The following is a 17,700-nucleotide window of genomic DNA, read 5'->3' as shown; positions in this document are numbered from 1 at the left end:
CCCAGAGCTCATTCATATGCTCCAGACCCAGGATATTGAACTGCTTGATGAATATGTTCCACTGGATGTCCCTCAGGCATCTCAAAACAGATACAGTAACTGAACTCAGTATGTCCCCCATCCATCACCAATCTGTTTTTCCTCCTAAATCTTCACCTCTGTAAATGGCACCAACAGCCCCAGACACTGTCCCAAGCCCCAAATCTGCCATCATCTCATTATCTTTCCTCTTCTGTGGTCTCCTCATTTTTCATTAAATACTGTTAAACTGGCTGTCTTAATATCTCTAATCAACATGCCCTTCTCCACTGTCCTTGCCTACCCTCTTTCTGACCTACACTCACCTCTCACCACCCAGTTTATCCAGAGTTTCCCAAAGTGTGTTCCTTAAAACATAGTTCTTCATAAACTACTCCATAAAAAGGATTCCATAATTCAACATTTTAAGAGAGTAACTATACTGTGACTGGAAAGTCACAGTACCTATCAGCATATTAGAGTCTTCCAGAAATCCTGGATTGAACAAACGTGTTCACACCAACCTTTTACCACTGTCATCTGTCCTCCTGGCTCCCTTTTCTTCCTCTACTGTTTTCTTGGCTAACTTCTACTTATCCTTCAAGCTCAGGCCCTGATTCTTATAGGAAGCCTCCTCTGACAGCAGGTACTCATCCCTACTCTGCGCTTCCAAATCTCTCCTTGCATGCCTCTATACAGAACATTCATGCCAATGGTGTGTACTTTCCTCTATGTCTCCTTCCCTTGACTGTGAGACCCTTAAAGGAAAAGACTTTGACTTATTTATCTTTCAGCATCTAGCACATTACCTGGCATGTAGCAATGGGTGAATAAACACTGCTGAGTAAATGAATGGCAATAATAGCAAAATGTATTATCATTTTTTACTCTATGCCAGGCACTCAATCTCCTTGCATGTATTAATTCACTTACTCCACCCCAAAGCCCTGTGAGGTGAGTGCTAGTTGTTTCCCCCATTCGATACATGTGGCAACTGAGGCAGAAAGAATGAATAAGTTTTATTATTTCTCCAATATGATCTTACTTTCTTATCTCCAGCAGGGTAAATATGAGTAATTTTAATCTACTTAGGAAAGAGGATGTGATAAAACCAGTGGAAAGCTGTTTGGCAGGACGTTGTTACTTTTAGACATATTGTATATTACAGAACAAAAAGCTTTAATGTAATGGAAAAATAACTGGATTAGGAGTCATATCTGAATTTGACCACCAGCTCTGCTTCATACTAGATATGAGACATGTAGCAAATTAATAATATAAATTCCAAGTGTGTTATTTAGAATGAGGACAATAATACTTATTGAGTATTCCAACAAGGATTACATGACATAAGTATATGAAACTCCTCTGCAGCTTTTAGGTTATAAAGTTGGGTATACTGACGCTATTACCTTCACAAACAATACAATGGAATGATACCTGACTCCCCATATACCAAGTATTTATAATTGATTACTGTATATTTTAAATTTTTATTTCCCTTGTGGATAAACTGGTCCAAATAAGTGGAAAAGTTTTCAATCTACATAGAGATTTCTACTGAAAGTTAAAAAACTTTCTACTAAATTGAACCAATCAAACTACATCTGTTTTGAGGCTCACAGTATAAACTGGGAAATAACAAAAATCACTGAGAATTAATTAAAAAAAATCTTGACGAAAGTCTTAAAAATTTCAACAGAACCATGACCAGCACAACTGACTAAATTATCTACACTGTAGAGACTGTCTACACTCTACTGTCACTAATGGAATCTTATATAATATAACCAGTGCTCTCAGCCCTACAAACTATGAACAGCTCAATAGATAAATCTCAATAAGCCTCCACATCAAACAGACTGGAAGAAATCAAAAGACCGCTGAGCTAAGCCAGACCAGGCTGATATTTTGGTTTATTGGTTAACTGTTATGTTTGGAAAGGCATAAAGCTTAATTGCGAGGCTTGAGGTGTATGTCAAAAATGCCTGACTTAAGTAGAAATTCTGATCATAGCATCTGTCACTAGTTAAAATACATGGAGCTCTTTATCCAGGATGTTTTTTGGTGTTTATATTTTCAATAAATGAAAATAACCCAGTCACATGGTGACTAAATATGAATCATTGTTTCAGCATTTTGAGACGGGTTTTTAAATCCCAGGTGTAAATTAGGGAGTAACACTGTTGTTAATCCAAGCCATGTGAAAGTTAAAAAAGGGGGAAATCTGGTTTAGTTTATGACTTCTTGTGGTATTAACCATAGGTTTCTCACAAATATTAATGAATACAACACTTTGAAACACTATATGGAAAAGTGAAATCCAGTGGTGTTATTTGGATATTTTTACCATTTTCTACTGAATAACTAACTCCATTTGGCTGAACAAGCAACAAAAGTAAACATTTCTTAAAGGCCTTAGGAGAAATAATTTCTTCTAGCAAAGGTCCAGTAAAGGTTTCAGTAAAAAAACAGAAAATGAGGTCTTCATCACTGCCTTGCCCTCGTTTTCACTGCTACCAAAGCTACTCAGCTATACCTAACCAATCTGTATTTACACAGTGCTTTAGGATATACATCAAACTTAAAACACAATCCCTCCCCTTAAGAACCTGGAATTGATTTGAGAGTACCTAACTAATTCATAAGAAGCAGTACCAACACAAGAAAGAGACGGCACACGTCATTTGGGGTACACCAGGAAGAGGCCTACGGAAAGGGAGACCAGTGAGTGCTGGGATGACCAGTTTATTCGTTCAGTTAATTTAAAAACAATTCCCACTGAAAGAGAGCCTCCTATACACCAAGCATCACTACACCAGGCCCCTTATGAGCATTACCGTGCTTACTCCTCACAGCAACTTGGGAGGCAGATCCTAGTATCATCCCCAGTATACGATGATGCTGAGATAAAGAAAGTGAGGCTCAAGGGACTAAACTTGCCCAAAGTCAGAGCCAGAAGTTAAATCTAGAGCTGCCTAACTCAACATGCATTTTCTTAGCAACATCAATAGATCATTTCTTTGCCTCCTATGTAAGGCAGACCCTTTACGAGGCACTGGGGCCAAAAGGGGCATCAGACACAGGCCCTGCTCTCAAGGAAGCCATAGTCAGGTCAGGGAAAACTTCCTGGAGGAAAAAAAGATTCAGGTTGAATCTCAAAGGATGGGAAAAATCAGCATACGATAAGTAGATGAGAAGGGACAAGCATTTTAGGAGCAGAAAAAGCATGAATAAAAGTAACAAAAAGGAAAATCTCAAAGGAATAGTAGGCAGATTAGCTTGATTAGAGTATATGTATTTGTTGGTAGAAGTTTAATAAATATTTGTGGGTTTGACTAACAGGAGATAAGGTGAAAAGGGCAGGTTCAAATTATATAGGGCCCTGAAAGCTAAGCTGAAGAAAATACAATTAACCAACAAATAATGTGGGCAAATGTTCAACCTTATTAGTAAGAAAAGCAATATAAATTGAAACAACATGGTAATTCCCCCCCACTTACATTCTTTTAAATTTGCATTAAAAAAAGAATAATACCCACTACTAGAAAGATTATATGTGCTGGCAAATTTGTAAATTGATATCTTACTTAAAAGAAGTCTGGCTATCAGTTTCATGGAATGTTTATATTCCTTAACTCTGTACTTCCATTTCTGATCATTTATCCTAAAGAAATAATCCAAAAAAATGGGAGAAGCTAAAATGTATGAGGTTATTCCCTGTACCACTTTGCATAGTGTGGAAAAATAAGATGGACTGTAAATGATCAATGGTAGAGAGCTGGTTAAAACAAAACAAAAAAAGGTTTAACAAAAAGCACAAAGGCTAATAATCAAAGGGGCAGAGATCTTAGACCATGGGCAACAGAGAACTAATGAAAATTCCTGAGTAAGAAGGTGACAAGGGGAAACTGTTTTTCAAGATTAATTTATCAAGAAATCTGACAATATATAAAAAGAATCTGAAGACCAGTTATATTACTTTGTTGCCAAGAAATCACACCAAGGAGAATCTATCCATAAGAAATAACCCTACATGTTAAAATACTTCCTAAAATAAAGATACTCACCACACCATTATTAAAAATATTTTAAAAACTAAGGAAAACTAAATATTTAATAGTAAGAGAATTATTAACTTAACCATGATTTGTCCATCGTAAGGAATGCTACTTAAAAATGCTAGAGGGACTTCGCTGGTGGCGCAGTGGTTAAGAATCCACCTTCCAATACAGGAGACACGGGTTCGAGCCCTGGTCTGGGAAGATCTCACATGCCGCAGAGCAACTAAGCCCGTGCGCCACAGCTACTGAGCCTGTGCGCCGCAACTACGGAAGCCCGTGCACCTAGAGCCTGTGCTATGCAATAAGAGAAGCCACTGAAATGAGAAGCGCACCGCAACGAAGAGAAGCCCCCGCTCGCTGCAACTACAGAAAGTCCACGCACAGCAAGGAAGACCCAACACAGCCAAAAAATAAAAATAAATAATTTTTAAAAAAATGCTAGAAAGAGTGGTATTATACACAAAACCAAGAAAAATCATTACATTTCAATTTAATTGGGGGTGGGGGCAAGAAGAGATTTCTAGAGAAAGAAACCTCCGTAGAAAATGCCATGAATCCCCTGGAATTCAATTTTCATGGGTGAACCAACCAGTTTGGCAGTGTATGGCAGCACAATGTTGAAGGCAGTCAGGGTTGAAAACATGAAGGAAAAGAACAAGCAAGTATTTGAGAATGATATGTCCATCTGTAGAAAGGGCTACAACTTATAAATGATCATCTGGCAATTGAAATACGTTTTCCAAAGACATAAATATTATAAATAGTGGCACTGCAGATAACCCACAGAAAATATATTTACTTCCCTTTGAAACACTATACTTTTACAATGATAAAATGTTAAAGCCTATGTTATTGCAGTATTAGTAACTAATCGAAGCAAGAGAACACCATTGAAAGAGAAGTTCTCTTTCACTTCCCTAAAATGCTGAAGCTTAAGGAAAATTAAGTTGGCTTAATTAAAAGCAGAAAGGAGAAAGAGATGATGACTTATGGTGTGTTTCTGGGAAAATGGGGGCGTTCACCACCGTCAGAGGCCAGTGACACTGTTTTATTAGTACAGAGAATTTCATTTCTAAATACAGATAGGGGAGGCATATCACTAATACTGCCCTCTTGTTTACTGGTCATGATCTGAATCATTGCTTGTCCCACAGATAGAACAAAGGCAAGATAAAGAAATGGTCGCATGAGTCTTTCTCGCCTAAATGGTAGAAGAACTGGGATGGGAAGGAGGAAGGGTCTAGAAAGGATGAGTGTGTGAAGAGTGTGAGCTCTGCAGAGGCGCACTTACGCAGTGGCAGGGAAGAGAGGAAATGGGAGGAGTGGCACATGCAGGCTCTTCCCCCAAGAGAGAGGAAAGGAGCTAACAGAGTACTCATGGCTTTCCACCTTGAACTACAGTTGAGTTCAAGTCTTAGCTCACTTCTTCCACTATTCTTCAAATACATAGACCATATTTTATAAATGTCTATACTCCCCTCAGTGCTCAGTCTTGAACGTAGTAAGCATGTTTCTTGAATAAATGATGAAGAAAAAAAAATGTTGGACCATCTAAACAGACCACCAACTATAAAAATGAAACCAGTGGCCTAAAAGGAGGGCTTGGATTGTAGGGGGTGAAAATGGGGATCAAGTGAATTAAAGGGAGGAAGTGTGTAATTGACTATTTATATGTATCTAAATCAGTTGTTCACAAGAGTCATCATAGAGATAAACAGAAGACAAAGATGTATTAGGAGCAATGGATGGCTCTACGAATGTGTTTATAGAGTAGAAAATTCTAGACCTCCAAGATTTAGCACCTGGATCAGACTTGCTGATCCTTGTCAAAGGTAGCCAGTCTGACCCCATCTTCTGCTGAGCCGGGCTGGTCTGCCCTGACCTAGACAGCCTCTTGTTCCACTTCTATAAAGGCAGTTTGTAGAGAACAAAACGCTAACAGTCTGGAAAGACAGAAAAGAAAAAGACCTGGCAGATAGAGAAAGAGAGATTGTTCAAGACAGTTGGCCTAATTTGAATTCAGAGGCCCCAACATTAAAATACTATGTCCAATTTAAATAGAATAGGGATTTCTGGTTAATAAATTAAAATAATTAAGTACCAATTCCAATAAATTTAGAAAGATCATTTGACTTCACACCATTTGGCCCTACAATAACAAAATCAATGTTGTAATATACAGGTCAAACTCCAAAGTGAATTAGAGTTCATAATAAAAAACAATGTTAACATTCTGTTAGCTTGTTAGAGATTAGCTATGAATCAGGGAGATATTGCAGAGTAGCATTTTCTGACTTAGAAAAGTCATTGTATTTTATTTAGCATCTCTATTTTAAAGCTCTACAAAACTTTTTTCATGTGTGAAGACAAAACTTTGTTCCTGAGCGAAAATTTTATAATGAAGGCTTGCCTTCAGAAGTGAATTATACAGAACCACATATCCAGACACTTTTACTACTTCATATATTTTAAAAATTATATGGAGGAATTGCACAAATAAAGGAAAAAAATATACTTTCCTATTAGGCTAAAATACTACATGTATTATTATTTATCTTCCTAATGAAATGGAAACATTTTCACAGCTTTTGAGATACCCTAGAAGAATGTAGCAGCAGACATCATTAGTCACTTAATAGAAATCCATTCCCTCATCCCATCCTTCCTTTAACAGTATTTGACTTTGGTTGGGTATTCACCCTTCTCTGAGTAGTCATATGCTTCAGGGAGAGCTGACACCAACCCCAGATCCAATTGGAGAATCCTAATTAGTCTAAGCTAATCATGGTGGATCCATTTCCCTTGTCAGGGATAAGCTGGGGCATACTAAGATGTTAACTCTGCCAAAAAGATGTTAAGGAAAGTCTGTAGTGTCGAGTTGACAGCATGGGAACACATACCAGAGGTGGTGCTGTCATTCTTAAAAAGAAATAGGGATGCCACAAGGCCACTGAATATTGCATCTACTGCATCTAGATGTGATGGCTGGAACTGTGGCCATCTTGAAACCATGAAGGACACTTGCCTGGGGCCAATGCCTTCACATCCAGGATGGCACAGCAAAAAACTGAAAGAACCTGGGTCTCTGATGACATTATCAACCTGAAACGAATCAATCCCCCTTAAAACTTGTGGTTATGTGTGAGATAATAACTTTTCCTTATTGTTTAAATTTTGATTTGGGTTTTCTGCTACTTGCAGCCAAAAGCATTCTAACTGCTTCAAGTCTGAATTATTGCAAGCCTCTGTTTAAGTATTAACAAATGGAGCTGTTATTTGGGAGATGAAGGACAACAACAGGGTATGCTGCTAGCAAGACATACAGACCAAAGCTATAGAACTCAGCCACCCTAGTAGATCCTAAGGCCTTACTTATTATATTTCAAAGCTGGTTACTGTTCTGTTCCCCTCTCCCTACCTGCCTTTCCAACACACACACACACACACACACACACACAGATATATACATCACACCCTGATGGGCTTGGTACTGACCTTGCTGATCAGTTCATCCACCAGGGTGTAGGCCCTATTTCCCCCATTATCAATGATCAAGGCTTTGGGAAAACGGACGTTATCTTCTTCTGACAAAATGGTAGAAGAAACTGATTTAGGATATAAAGTTCATTCTCCCAAAAAGGCACTTTATTTATGTACTTTTAATTTTTAAAATAAATTTATTATTTATGTCTGCATTGGGTCTTTGCTGCTGCACATGGGCTTTCTCTAGTTGTGGCGAGCGGGGGCTACTCTTTGTTGTGGTGCGCAGGCTTTTCATTGAGGTGGCTTCTCTTGTTGTGGAGCATGGGCTCTAGGCGCGTGGGCTTCAGTAGTTGTGGCTCGCGGGCTCTAGAGCGCAGGCTCAGTAGTTGTGGTGCATGGGCTTAGTTGCTCCGCAGCATGTGGGATCTTCCCGGACCAGGGCTCAAACGTGTGTCCCCTGCATTGGCAGGCAGATTCTCAACCACTGCGCCACCAGGTAAGTCCCCAAAGAGGCACTTTAAATATAAGATTTTAAAAGGTCTAAAATTATGAAATTTTCATTGATTCATATTTATTTACCACCTACTATATGCCAGGATACCATTTTAAATTTATATCTGGTGGACTTCCCCAGATATAAATTCCCCAGATATAAGTTCTTTAACTTGGGGAAATACTGCAGGTTACCTCCCACTCTTGAAGAGTCACAAAAACCAGTGTAGCATATTAAATGTTCTGAGAAGTCCTGTCATAAAGAAATTTTTATTTAATCCAGCATTTCCAAAACTTACTTGACTTTATAATTTACTTTTCAATAAATATCTTTTTAATATCTTGAGGAAGCTAGTAATCCTTAAAACATAAGGCATATTCCCCTCTAATATAGCCACTACTCAATTTAGAAGTAACAAAAAGAATAAATGCTGAAAAAAAACCACACCAAGCTGGAACCAAGCTTTAATAATCTACAGAGAGTATCAGTTATTCCTAAGTAACTTTCTTCCAGGATCTTGCATCATATTCTCCAATACTACCAGCGGGGGACACAGAATGCAATCACTTCTCAACTGATTCCTAAAACAATGCCTTTATCATGGAATACTCCAATACTAAAACTTATAAATGATTCATAATGTTGTGTAAAATTCAAACCAGGCTCCTTGGCTTATTTGTTTTACTCATTGATATAGCCCCAGAACATAGTTCAGTGCTTACACAGAATAGATGGTCAGTGAATCCTTGGCTCTAGGAATAAATGACTAAATGGATGAACGGATGAATATTTCCATCATGTGCTTTCAGTCCTGGTCTGGTTTATCTTCTAACTTTCTCAGACATATACAACATGTGTTCCAACCTCGATATCTTTGTTCATGTCTATATAAACTTATATGCAACATCCTCCTCTTTACCTATTCAAATCCTATCCATTTTTTCAAATCCAGATTAAGCCTGACTCCTGCACGAAGCCCGACCTCATCCTCCTCTGACCCCCTCATCCCCTGACATTATCAGAGTTTGATACTCATTTTTCCTAAGCTAGCTCACATGTTGGTCTTCTCTCTCAGTAAATGATAAAATCCTTGAAATCCAAGACCATGTCATAAACTACTTTTGTACATATTAGAGTGGCAAGGCACATAGTAAATATTCAATGAAAAAATTTTACTGATTGTATTTTATTAAAAGTTTGGTGTGTAACAAGAATAGTTCAAAATTCCTGGAATTTCTAAACTATCCATTACTAAAATCAATAGTTATAAGGACCAAGTTCTGAATAGAGAAGAAATATTATCCAAGTTCTAAAGAAACTGCCCTCTGGTTTTAACCTCTTTGACTCCATTTTCTCATTTGGAAAAGAGCTCTGTGGTATTTCTCTGCAGGTATTGAATGAGCAACAAATACTGCTTGTAAAACCCCTGATAAATGAAGACTTTATCTCATAGTCCTGGAAGAAATCCTGACGTCCTAAATTATGTAATCCTGGTATTACATTATATTAGTCTGGTTCATATAAAATGTAAGCTACAAAAATACCAAAGCTAAGAAAAAATATTTACTCATGCTTTTACTGAGATGCAGAAAGAGGATGCACGCATTGCCAAAATTCCATAGAACATGCTCAAACTAAAGCAACAATGCCTTAGTTATTAAAGAAGGCAATGGCCTGAAGCAGTACTTAGGAACAAAGATTACTTCGTCCCGCAAGAGTCAATATTTAAGAACACAATGACTAATTCCCACTTCAAGTTCATGAACATATTTCTTTTTAAGAGCTTCTTTTTGGTTAAAATTTTTATTTGTGGTTTTCCTACCTGTGATCCATGAACCTAAGAATGAACAAAAACTTGAAACATGAAACTCTCCAGTAGGCCAAAGTGTCAGAATAGACTTAATTCTGATTTTAAGAACTTCTCCACAAGGGTTACACAAGACTTGTACTTAACTTCTCAGTCTCCAAGAATACACATTTACCTACTCTGCCTAAAGAACCAGATTGAATGTTCTGTAAACAACTGTGGAAAATGCATGAATGATACCTCCAGACCGTATCAAAACACTGGGGCTCTTAGCTTAATTTCAAATTATTTGAATCCAAACTAGTATTATCGTTGCTAATAGAAACTCCATTTATAAATAATCAGCTAAAATTTTTAAATGTTCTAGTTGAGCTTACTGTGAGCTAAAAGTAACCATTAACTTTATTCCCAGCACGAGCTGTGTGACCTTGAGCACCTCAATATTCACATCTGCAAAATGAGAGTGGGACTGGATGGCTTATGTCCTCTCAAATATAAAAACTAATATAATAATGGTTATTATTATAATAATTATTAAATATATGAATGAAAAATATAAGCAGAGATTTGGAAAAACATTAGGTTAAGCCTAAAAGACATCATACAATAGATAAAGATTATCACAAAACCCCCAAATCCTCTCCCCATAGCACAGCACCAAACTATCATCAAATACCAGAGTTTTATAGAGGTAAATAAATGGCTTACTGGCCACACTGATATCCTACTGGGGGTAATGAAAAGGTCTTAAAATCAACTTGCCACATGGGAGATGTGAGAGTCCCGGCTCCACACTGAGACTTTGGTGAAGTGCTTCATTTCCCACAGTCTCAGGATGTAAAATCTAAAGCCACACTCTCAAAAATGACTCACTGCTCATAAGGGGCTGTGTGTGCCGGTGGATAAATCCGCATGTGCTCTGCAGATGTAGCTGGATTTGGGTTCTAGTTCTACCACTTTCTGGCTGTATGACCTCGGGCAAATAGCTCAATCTCACCAACCCTAGTTTATTCCTGTGTGAAATTAGAATGACTCTATCCACTCTGCAGGGCTGTGATGAAGGCTGAAATAGACACTTATAAAAGAATTTGGCACATGCCAAGCAAGAAAATAGGCGCTAAGGATATGCCATCTCCCTTCACTTCTCCATTCCTTTTACACAAGTGGAATAGAGACTCTAGCGCCACAGGTAACTGCCATATTCTTCATTAGACTGTCAGTTTCCCTAGGGCCAAGAGTATGTCTGATTCATCTTTGGATCCCAGTGCCCAGCAGAGGGCCCAGAGTGAAAATGCAATATAAATGCTTGCTAAATGGAGAAGACGAGAACCCACTGGGTCTGAGGATGTTAAGGTTATCCTGGCCACAGTCAAAAGAAAATTCTGATCTTCAGTTTGGCCAAATAGGCACTTGCTACAAACTACTATGCAGTTCAAAGCAAATAAGCTATTCTGAATTCTAATAATTACATTCTCTAAAATTTAAAAACCTAGTTGCCCTACAGCTCCCAATTTTAGTTTTGAGAATCCAATTCTTTCCTAAACAATGGAGTGGGTAACCACAAAAACTTGTGGAATCTCTTTTCCTAGAAAACATGAAGAACAGGAGAGAAGCCAATCTGTCTGGAAACTGCTTCAAAATCTGTCTCTAAGCAAGGGGCTAGACTAGACTAGATGTCCCTCAGAGGATCCTTCCAGACCTACACCACTAAGATGTTAAGGGAAATAACTAAAGCAATTCTCTGTTATTTATACCCAGGAAAATAAAACAAATACAATTTAACATCTCCTAACATAGTCATTATAAATAATTTTACTTAGACCTGGTGATCCTTTTACAAACATTTTCCTCTTAAGCTGTATTAAATCATCCTAGGCTATTAATTTGAATATGAGCTCTCTCTAACAAGACAGAATTGAGATTGTACTTAACACTGAAAACAAGATTATTCTTTTGTTCCTCTTTTTCAACCTACCTGTTTCCATGTACCCCAAATCTACTCATCCCCAAAGCTTTACAAGAAACACAGTCCCCCCAAGTGCTCCACTCAACTCTCCCACTAGTGAATTTCTAACTCAGCCATTATTCAGACCACATTGTGTAGCTGATTACTGTATGTTGTCTTCTATTTGTATCTGCTTCACAAGAGATGACAATTCTCGTTTCCCGAGCTGAAACGTAAGCTCCTTGAACAAGGTCCACCTTTTATATTTCTCATGGACTCCTCTACTGTGTCAATATTGAGTTCATGACAAATGCTTACGAATTCTTATTGGCTGACTGATTTAAAATGAAGAGAGAGCAAGAGCTATAGAACACTTTGTACACTGAGCACCTGTATGAAGCTTTGGCAAAGTCTAAAGTAAAGCTTTTCAGACTACTACATGTATATTGATATTTGTCCTTTACCTGGGAATAGAACAGTTGAAGGTTAATACACAAAGGGGCTAAAAGGAAAGACCTACAGTTAAAGATCACACTGGTTTAGCTCCTGCCCTGTAAGGAATGAGGAACTACCAAGGTGAGCCCACTCACAGTGCAGATGGAGGCTATTTTGGAATGCCCGGCACACTCCCCACATCACATAGCTGAGTAGCTTCTGATTCTATCAATACAAAGGATCAATTACTCATTCTGTCAGGCCAAGTCAGTCCGGGGGTAATAAATAGAAAGGAAAGGAGCTTTAGAAAATTTTAATGTAATACCATTATTTAAAACAATCAAGTGAAACATGTTTTCTCATTCTTCATAATCCAAAAGACACATCTAGAACAAGGCTAGTGAGCTCTAGAGTTCAATCATTTCAAGCATACTCTATATACTTATAAATGGGGATGCAGAACCTCTGCTCTTTTCTTTATACATGAAACGGACACTTCTTGTCCCTACTACCAAGCAGGTACTGTTGTGTTCTAGGCACCGGGAACATAGCAGTTCACCAAACTCATAATTCTAGTAACAATTACATAAAGCCTAGCTTAGTGTATATATATATATATATATTTTTTTTTTAATTAGCTTAGTATTTGATAGAAATAAAGAGGCTTCAAGGATAGTCCAAATCTCTTACCTTACAGGAGAAAACCAAGGCCCAGACAGGTTAACTAATTTGTTTCAGTTGGTTATGGCAGGTCTATGGCAACAAAGCCAGGAGGAGAAACCAGATTTCTCATCTCTCATCTAGTAACAAAATTTGCTTATTCAGTAAGCAAGTATTTCTGGCCATTACATGCCAGACACTATGCTAGGCACCAGGTATACAAAAATAAGGATAAGATACTGACCCTGTACTCAAAAGCACAGGGGAACTGTAAGACAATGAGATGAGTACGATAATAGAAGTGGTAACAGAGAAAAAGCAAACTACATCTCTAATTGCATAGGACTTCCAATATTTTAAAAGAAAATGAACTGTTACTAGTTTGTTTTATTCTCCCTATAGCCCTATGAGTACAGAACACAGATCTTATTATTCCTGGTCTATAGATGGAGAAATTGAAGTGCAAAGCGGGTAAGGGAGTCTATTAAGGTCATCTCCAGTGGTAGCAAAATGCTTAGAAACCAAGTCTGTTTACTCCAGGATAGACTTTCTTTCCACTCGATGGGAAAGGCAGATGTTCTTTTTCTGTCCAGTTCCCTTCTGATCAAGACCACACATTTGTAAGACTGTGCGCAGAACAATCCGTGGCTGTGAAAGTAGACTTCACTGGCCTATGAGGTCTCATTGGCTGAGTTTAGTTATTCAGTGGTTGAGTAACCAACCAACAAGACATCATTATTACTAGCATTCTTACAGTGCCCATGATACATACACAGAATAGAAGCAAAAGGTTCTGCCCACAGGGAGTTAATATTGTAGTGGACAGGTAAATAAACATTTCATCCAAAAGTGACATAATTAAACAAACTACAGCTAGAAAAATCATTACAAATAATGGCAAGTTTAAGACACTAAAGGTTTTGCAGAGCATATCTAGTGGGTCCTGCCGAGAAATATACTCTTTAAGGGTTAAACAAAGAACAGAAGCCTTGTATATATAATGACATATACCAACCTTCAGGTTATTGAAATAAAAACTCTTACCAAAAATACTTATCACATTAAAAATAATTAACTTTTTAATACCTTCATTTCACTTTTCAGCTTTATTCAAAACAATTATATGAATATTCTATTTCCCTCTTTCTAAGAAAGTTATATATTTTGTAACCTTTCCTATTTAAGAGGAATGAATTTATAATGGACGTTCACATCAGCAAGCTGTGGCAAAGAGATTACAACGGTGTGGTTTCATTGTGCTATTCTTCCACCCTCCTTCAGATGCAACCTACATAAAATGAATCTGATCATTTTCTCCTGTATAAAGTAAAATTTGTATACACATCCAAGAATCATTCACTTCATAAAAAGTAAAAGGGAAAAAAAGCATTTCTTCATTTTCGAGTTCAGTTTTAAACATTAATTTCACTTGTTTGATAACCTCATATCATATTTTATTTATACACTATTTATCATGGCCTTATAATACGACCAAACTGTTTTAAACCTTAGCACTTTATTGAATTATTAACAAAATAAGCAAAGCTAAAAAGAAACAAGTATTAGTGATTTCAAACTAGTGACAAGAAGAATTTATTTAGGAACCAGCTAAATAGTAAAAATTACAATCAACCTTTCAAAGGAATAATGTTATCATTATTAGAAATACAACTCAGCTAAAAAAAAAACAACTCTCTAGTATTTCCTTAGTATACTCAAGGAATTCACACTTACAGCCAACTGCTTTCCATTTAAATATTTATTGAATTTTATAGGGTGATAAATAGCAATTTAAATAACAATTCAGAACTACCAGTAGATTTCATTAGATTTACCAACGGTGCATCATAAAATTATTTCATGATATTTTCTCATTCCTAAGACTTAGTTCCATCACAAGAAAATATATTTTAATAAACAAGAGCTTAAAACCTGACTTAAAAGTGTGATCATCAACTTTTTTAGGCAGGAGAGGAATAGGGCCTGATTTATCTCTAGAGCATCAAGAGCAAGACCACTGGGCCAAATCAGATAATAGTAAATGAAGTTAAGAAATGATTAAGCCTGCAGCGACAGTGACATCTAGTGTTAACAACTGCAAGCCACTAGACTAACACTAAACCCTCCTAAGTGCTAAAGAAACAGCTATTCAAAGCTTCTCTTCTTTAAAAACCAACAAACAGAACTTGTGCATTGTATCTAAAAATTACTCATAATCAAAATATTTCAGTAAGTTTTTTTCTCAGACGTTAAAAAAAACCTTAAGAGGAAAATGTCTTAGAGACTAAACATAACACCGAAGACCTAAAAGTAAAAAGCATTGTTTATTCTGTGTGACCAACATCCGTAACTGCTCCCCTTGGTTAGAGGTTAATGTAAAAGTAATCTGGGACATGTCCCGATGAGTGTACTATAAACATTTAAACTTCCAGTTACTATAAAAGCAAAGATATTGCACAAGCTAGTACCTGATGACACATCAAGAAAAAGCAATATAGGACATTTCAGGAATACATGAAGATGTAAATCAAAAACAAAACAAAACAAAAAAACGAACTTTAGCTGTTGCATTGAGAAACAAGCTCTACATTTCAGCCCTTGCTACTCTGATATATATATTTTTGCTGCTTTGAAAGGTCCACTTATTAAACAGTAGATATTTTTGCCCAAGGGATTAGAACTTGGCAGCATAGGTTAATTTACCATAGTATTTTTATAGTTTTATGCTCTAGATGAATCTATAAAAGCAAGCAAAATTCCAAAAATTATTTTTGGCCAGGACAATTTTTTTTTTTTCTTTGCCGTACACGGGCCTCTCACTGTGTGGCCTCTCCCATCGTGGAGCTCCGACGCGCAGGCCCTGTGGCCATGGCTCACGGGCCCAGCCGCTCCGCGGCATGTGGGATCTTCCCGGACCGGGGCACGAACCCGTGTCCCCTCCATTGGCAGGCGGACTCTCAACCACTGTGCCACCAGGGAAGCCCCAGGACAATATTTTGTAAAAAAGTAAAGTTAGCATTAGATGAAGCTTACCTATTTTTTTTGGAAAGTTCATCCTTTCCCCTTTTAACTCCAAATATTCTTGTGATCAACGTACTGAAGAGAAGTGTGGATGAATTTCTCACCTAATGTAAAAATAAATACACAATAAAGGTTAAGAAATATTCATGGCATGAAACCAACATTTACAATGTTCAAACTAGACATTCAAAATCATTACCCGATTGCCTAGTGTGGGGCTAAAGAAGATGTGGTTTATGTCCATAAAAGTAGACAATTTTCAATAACTTTATAGTAATTACCTCAATGATTTCCTCTTAAACTGAGCTCTACCGTCCAACCACATGCACACAACACAGCTTTTTCCTATACTTCTAATATTACCACCAACTGTTTTCATTATCCCTTTGTACTTGTATCATTAAATAACACTTCAAAAGAAACAATAAATTCATTTTCCCACATCATTTCTGATGATGAATATCCCAAGAAAGAGCTCAGCTCTTTCCTTTTATTTTCTGTAATCATTTACCTATGAGAAAATACTTATCAGACCTAACTCAAAGGATCCACAGTATTAATATGGCCAAGAAAATATTTAATATCATATACAAAATGTTATTAACCACACAACTGCAGTAACCTAAGTAATTTTAACCCTAAGATTATCTGAGGCAACTGGTTCACAGAAATAAGAAGAAAAAACTATAAACATGAATCATTTCTTCAAATGGTTATAATAAAGCAGATCTATTTCCAAACCAATGTGTCAAGACGCTTTCCTACATCATAAAAATGTCTTGAAAGCCATGGGATATTGGGCTTCCTCAATTACCTTGCCAAATCAGAGTAGAGATGTATAAATATATACTGACTTCCCTATAGTGTGTAAGGCCCTATACCAACCCCATGGAGAATGTCCAGAAATAGAACACACACACTTACTGCTAACACAGAGCTTATATTCTAATTAGATAGGAGTCATATGGTGTGTTAAATAGCAATATAAGAAAAAAGGTAGTTAAAAGTAACAATGTAGGATTTAGAAGATAGCTTCCTGAAACTACTGCAGTAAGGATCACAACTCAAATGCCCATAAGGACAGTGAGTGACAGAGGCAGCAGAGGATTGGGTATAATGCAGTCACTATTCAGCTTCAGCTGAAGTTGCTGCCTTGAGGGGAATGTAAGCCCAGTGTTGCCAGATCTTCTGCTTTTTCAAGAGAAGCCAGAAACCCCAACTTTTATGTGAAATCTATTTTGAAAAGTTGGCAACAAATTAAAGGAAAAAAAAAACTATTGTGGAAGCCAAATAAAACACAGTTGTGGGCCAGATTTGACCTATCAGCCACCAGTTTGCAACCTCTCCTCTAGAAGCACATGACTGACTCAATTTATGTGTGGTAACTCTTGAAATGGACCACAGATACACTGGCACAATTCATACCATAATTGTAATAAAACGCTAAAATTGGACAAACTCACTTACGTCCATTCAACAGTTAACAAACATTAATGAAGTCCCTACTGTGTGCCTTGCCTAATATCCCCAAACCCATCACTGTCCTGTTACTCTATCAACATCGCCTCTGGCCTAGCTCAGGTCTTGATTATCTCTCACCTAGGCCATTGACTTGGTTCCCAAAGACTCCTTAGGTTCAAGATGACTTGGTAACATCATCCAGGACCCTATCGTCTCTCAAGAATCATACAAAAAATATAAGAAGAAAAGAAAAATCAAAACACAAACTCCATCTTGCCCTAAACCAAACTTTCTGGCAAAGACTGCCAGAAGC

At 37.3% G+C, this 17,700-nt stretch overlaps 1 protein-coding gene across 5 annotated transcripts in view; it reads right to left on the bottom strand.

Moving 5' to 3' along the window:
- The window catches only part of THADA (THADA armadillo repeat containing), a 315,670-nt gene that overhangs the window by 204,787 nt on the left and 93,183 nt on the right, over positions 1–17,700 (bottom strand). For all 5 annotated transcript variants that reach the window (XM_060309158.1, XM_060309159.2, XM_030857806.2 and 2 more), the window contains one exon: positions 15,939–16,030. In XM_060309158.1, the coding sequence (XP_060165141.1) occupies positions 15,939–16,030 (92 nt within the window). The remainder of the gene's footprint in view (positions 1–15,938; positions 16,031–17,700) is intronic.

The sequence above is a fragment of the Globicephala melas genome, chromosome 12, assembly GCF_963455315.2.
Source record: "Globicephala melas chromosome 12, mGloMel1.2, whole genome shotgun sequence".
Taxonomy (NCBI): Eukaryota; Metazoa; Chordata; class Mammalia; order Artiodactyla; family Delphinidae; genus Globicephala; species Globicephala melas.
Note: the sequence above shows the minus strand (reverse complement) of the source record. Positions and strands in the feature narration are given on the sequence as shown.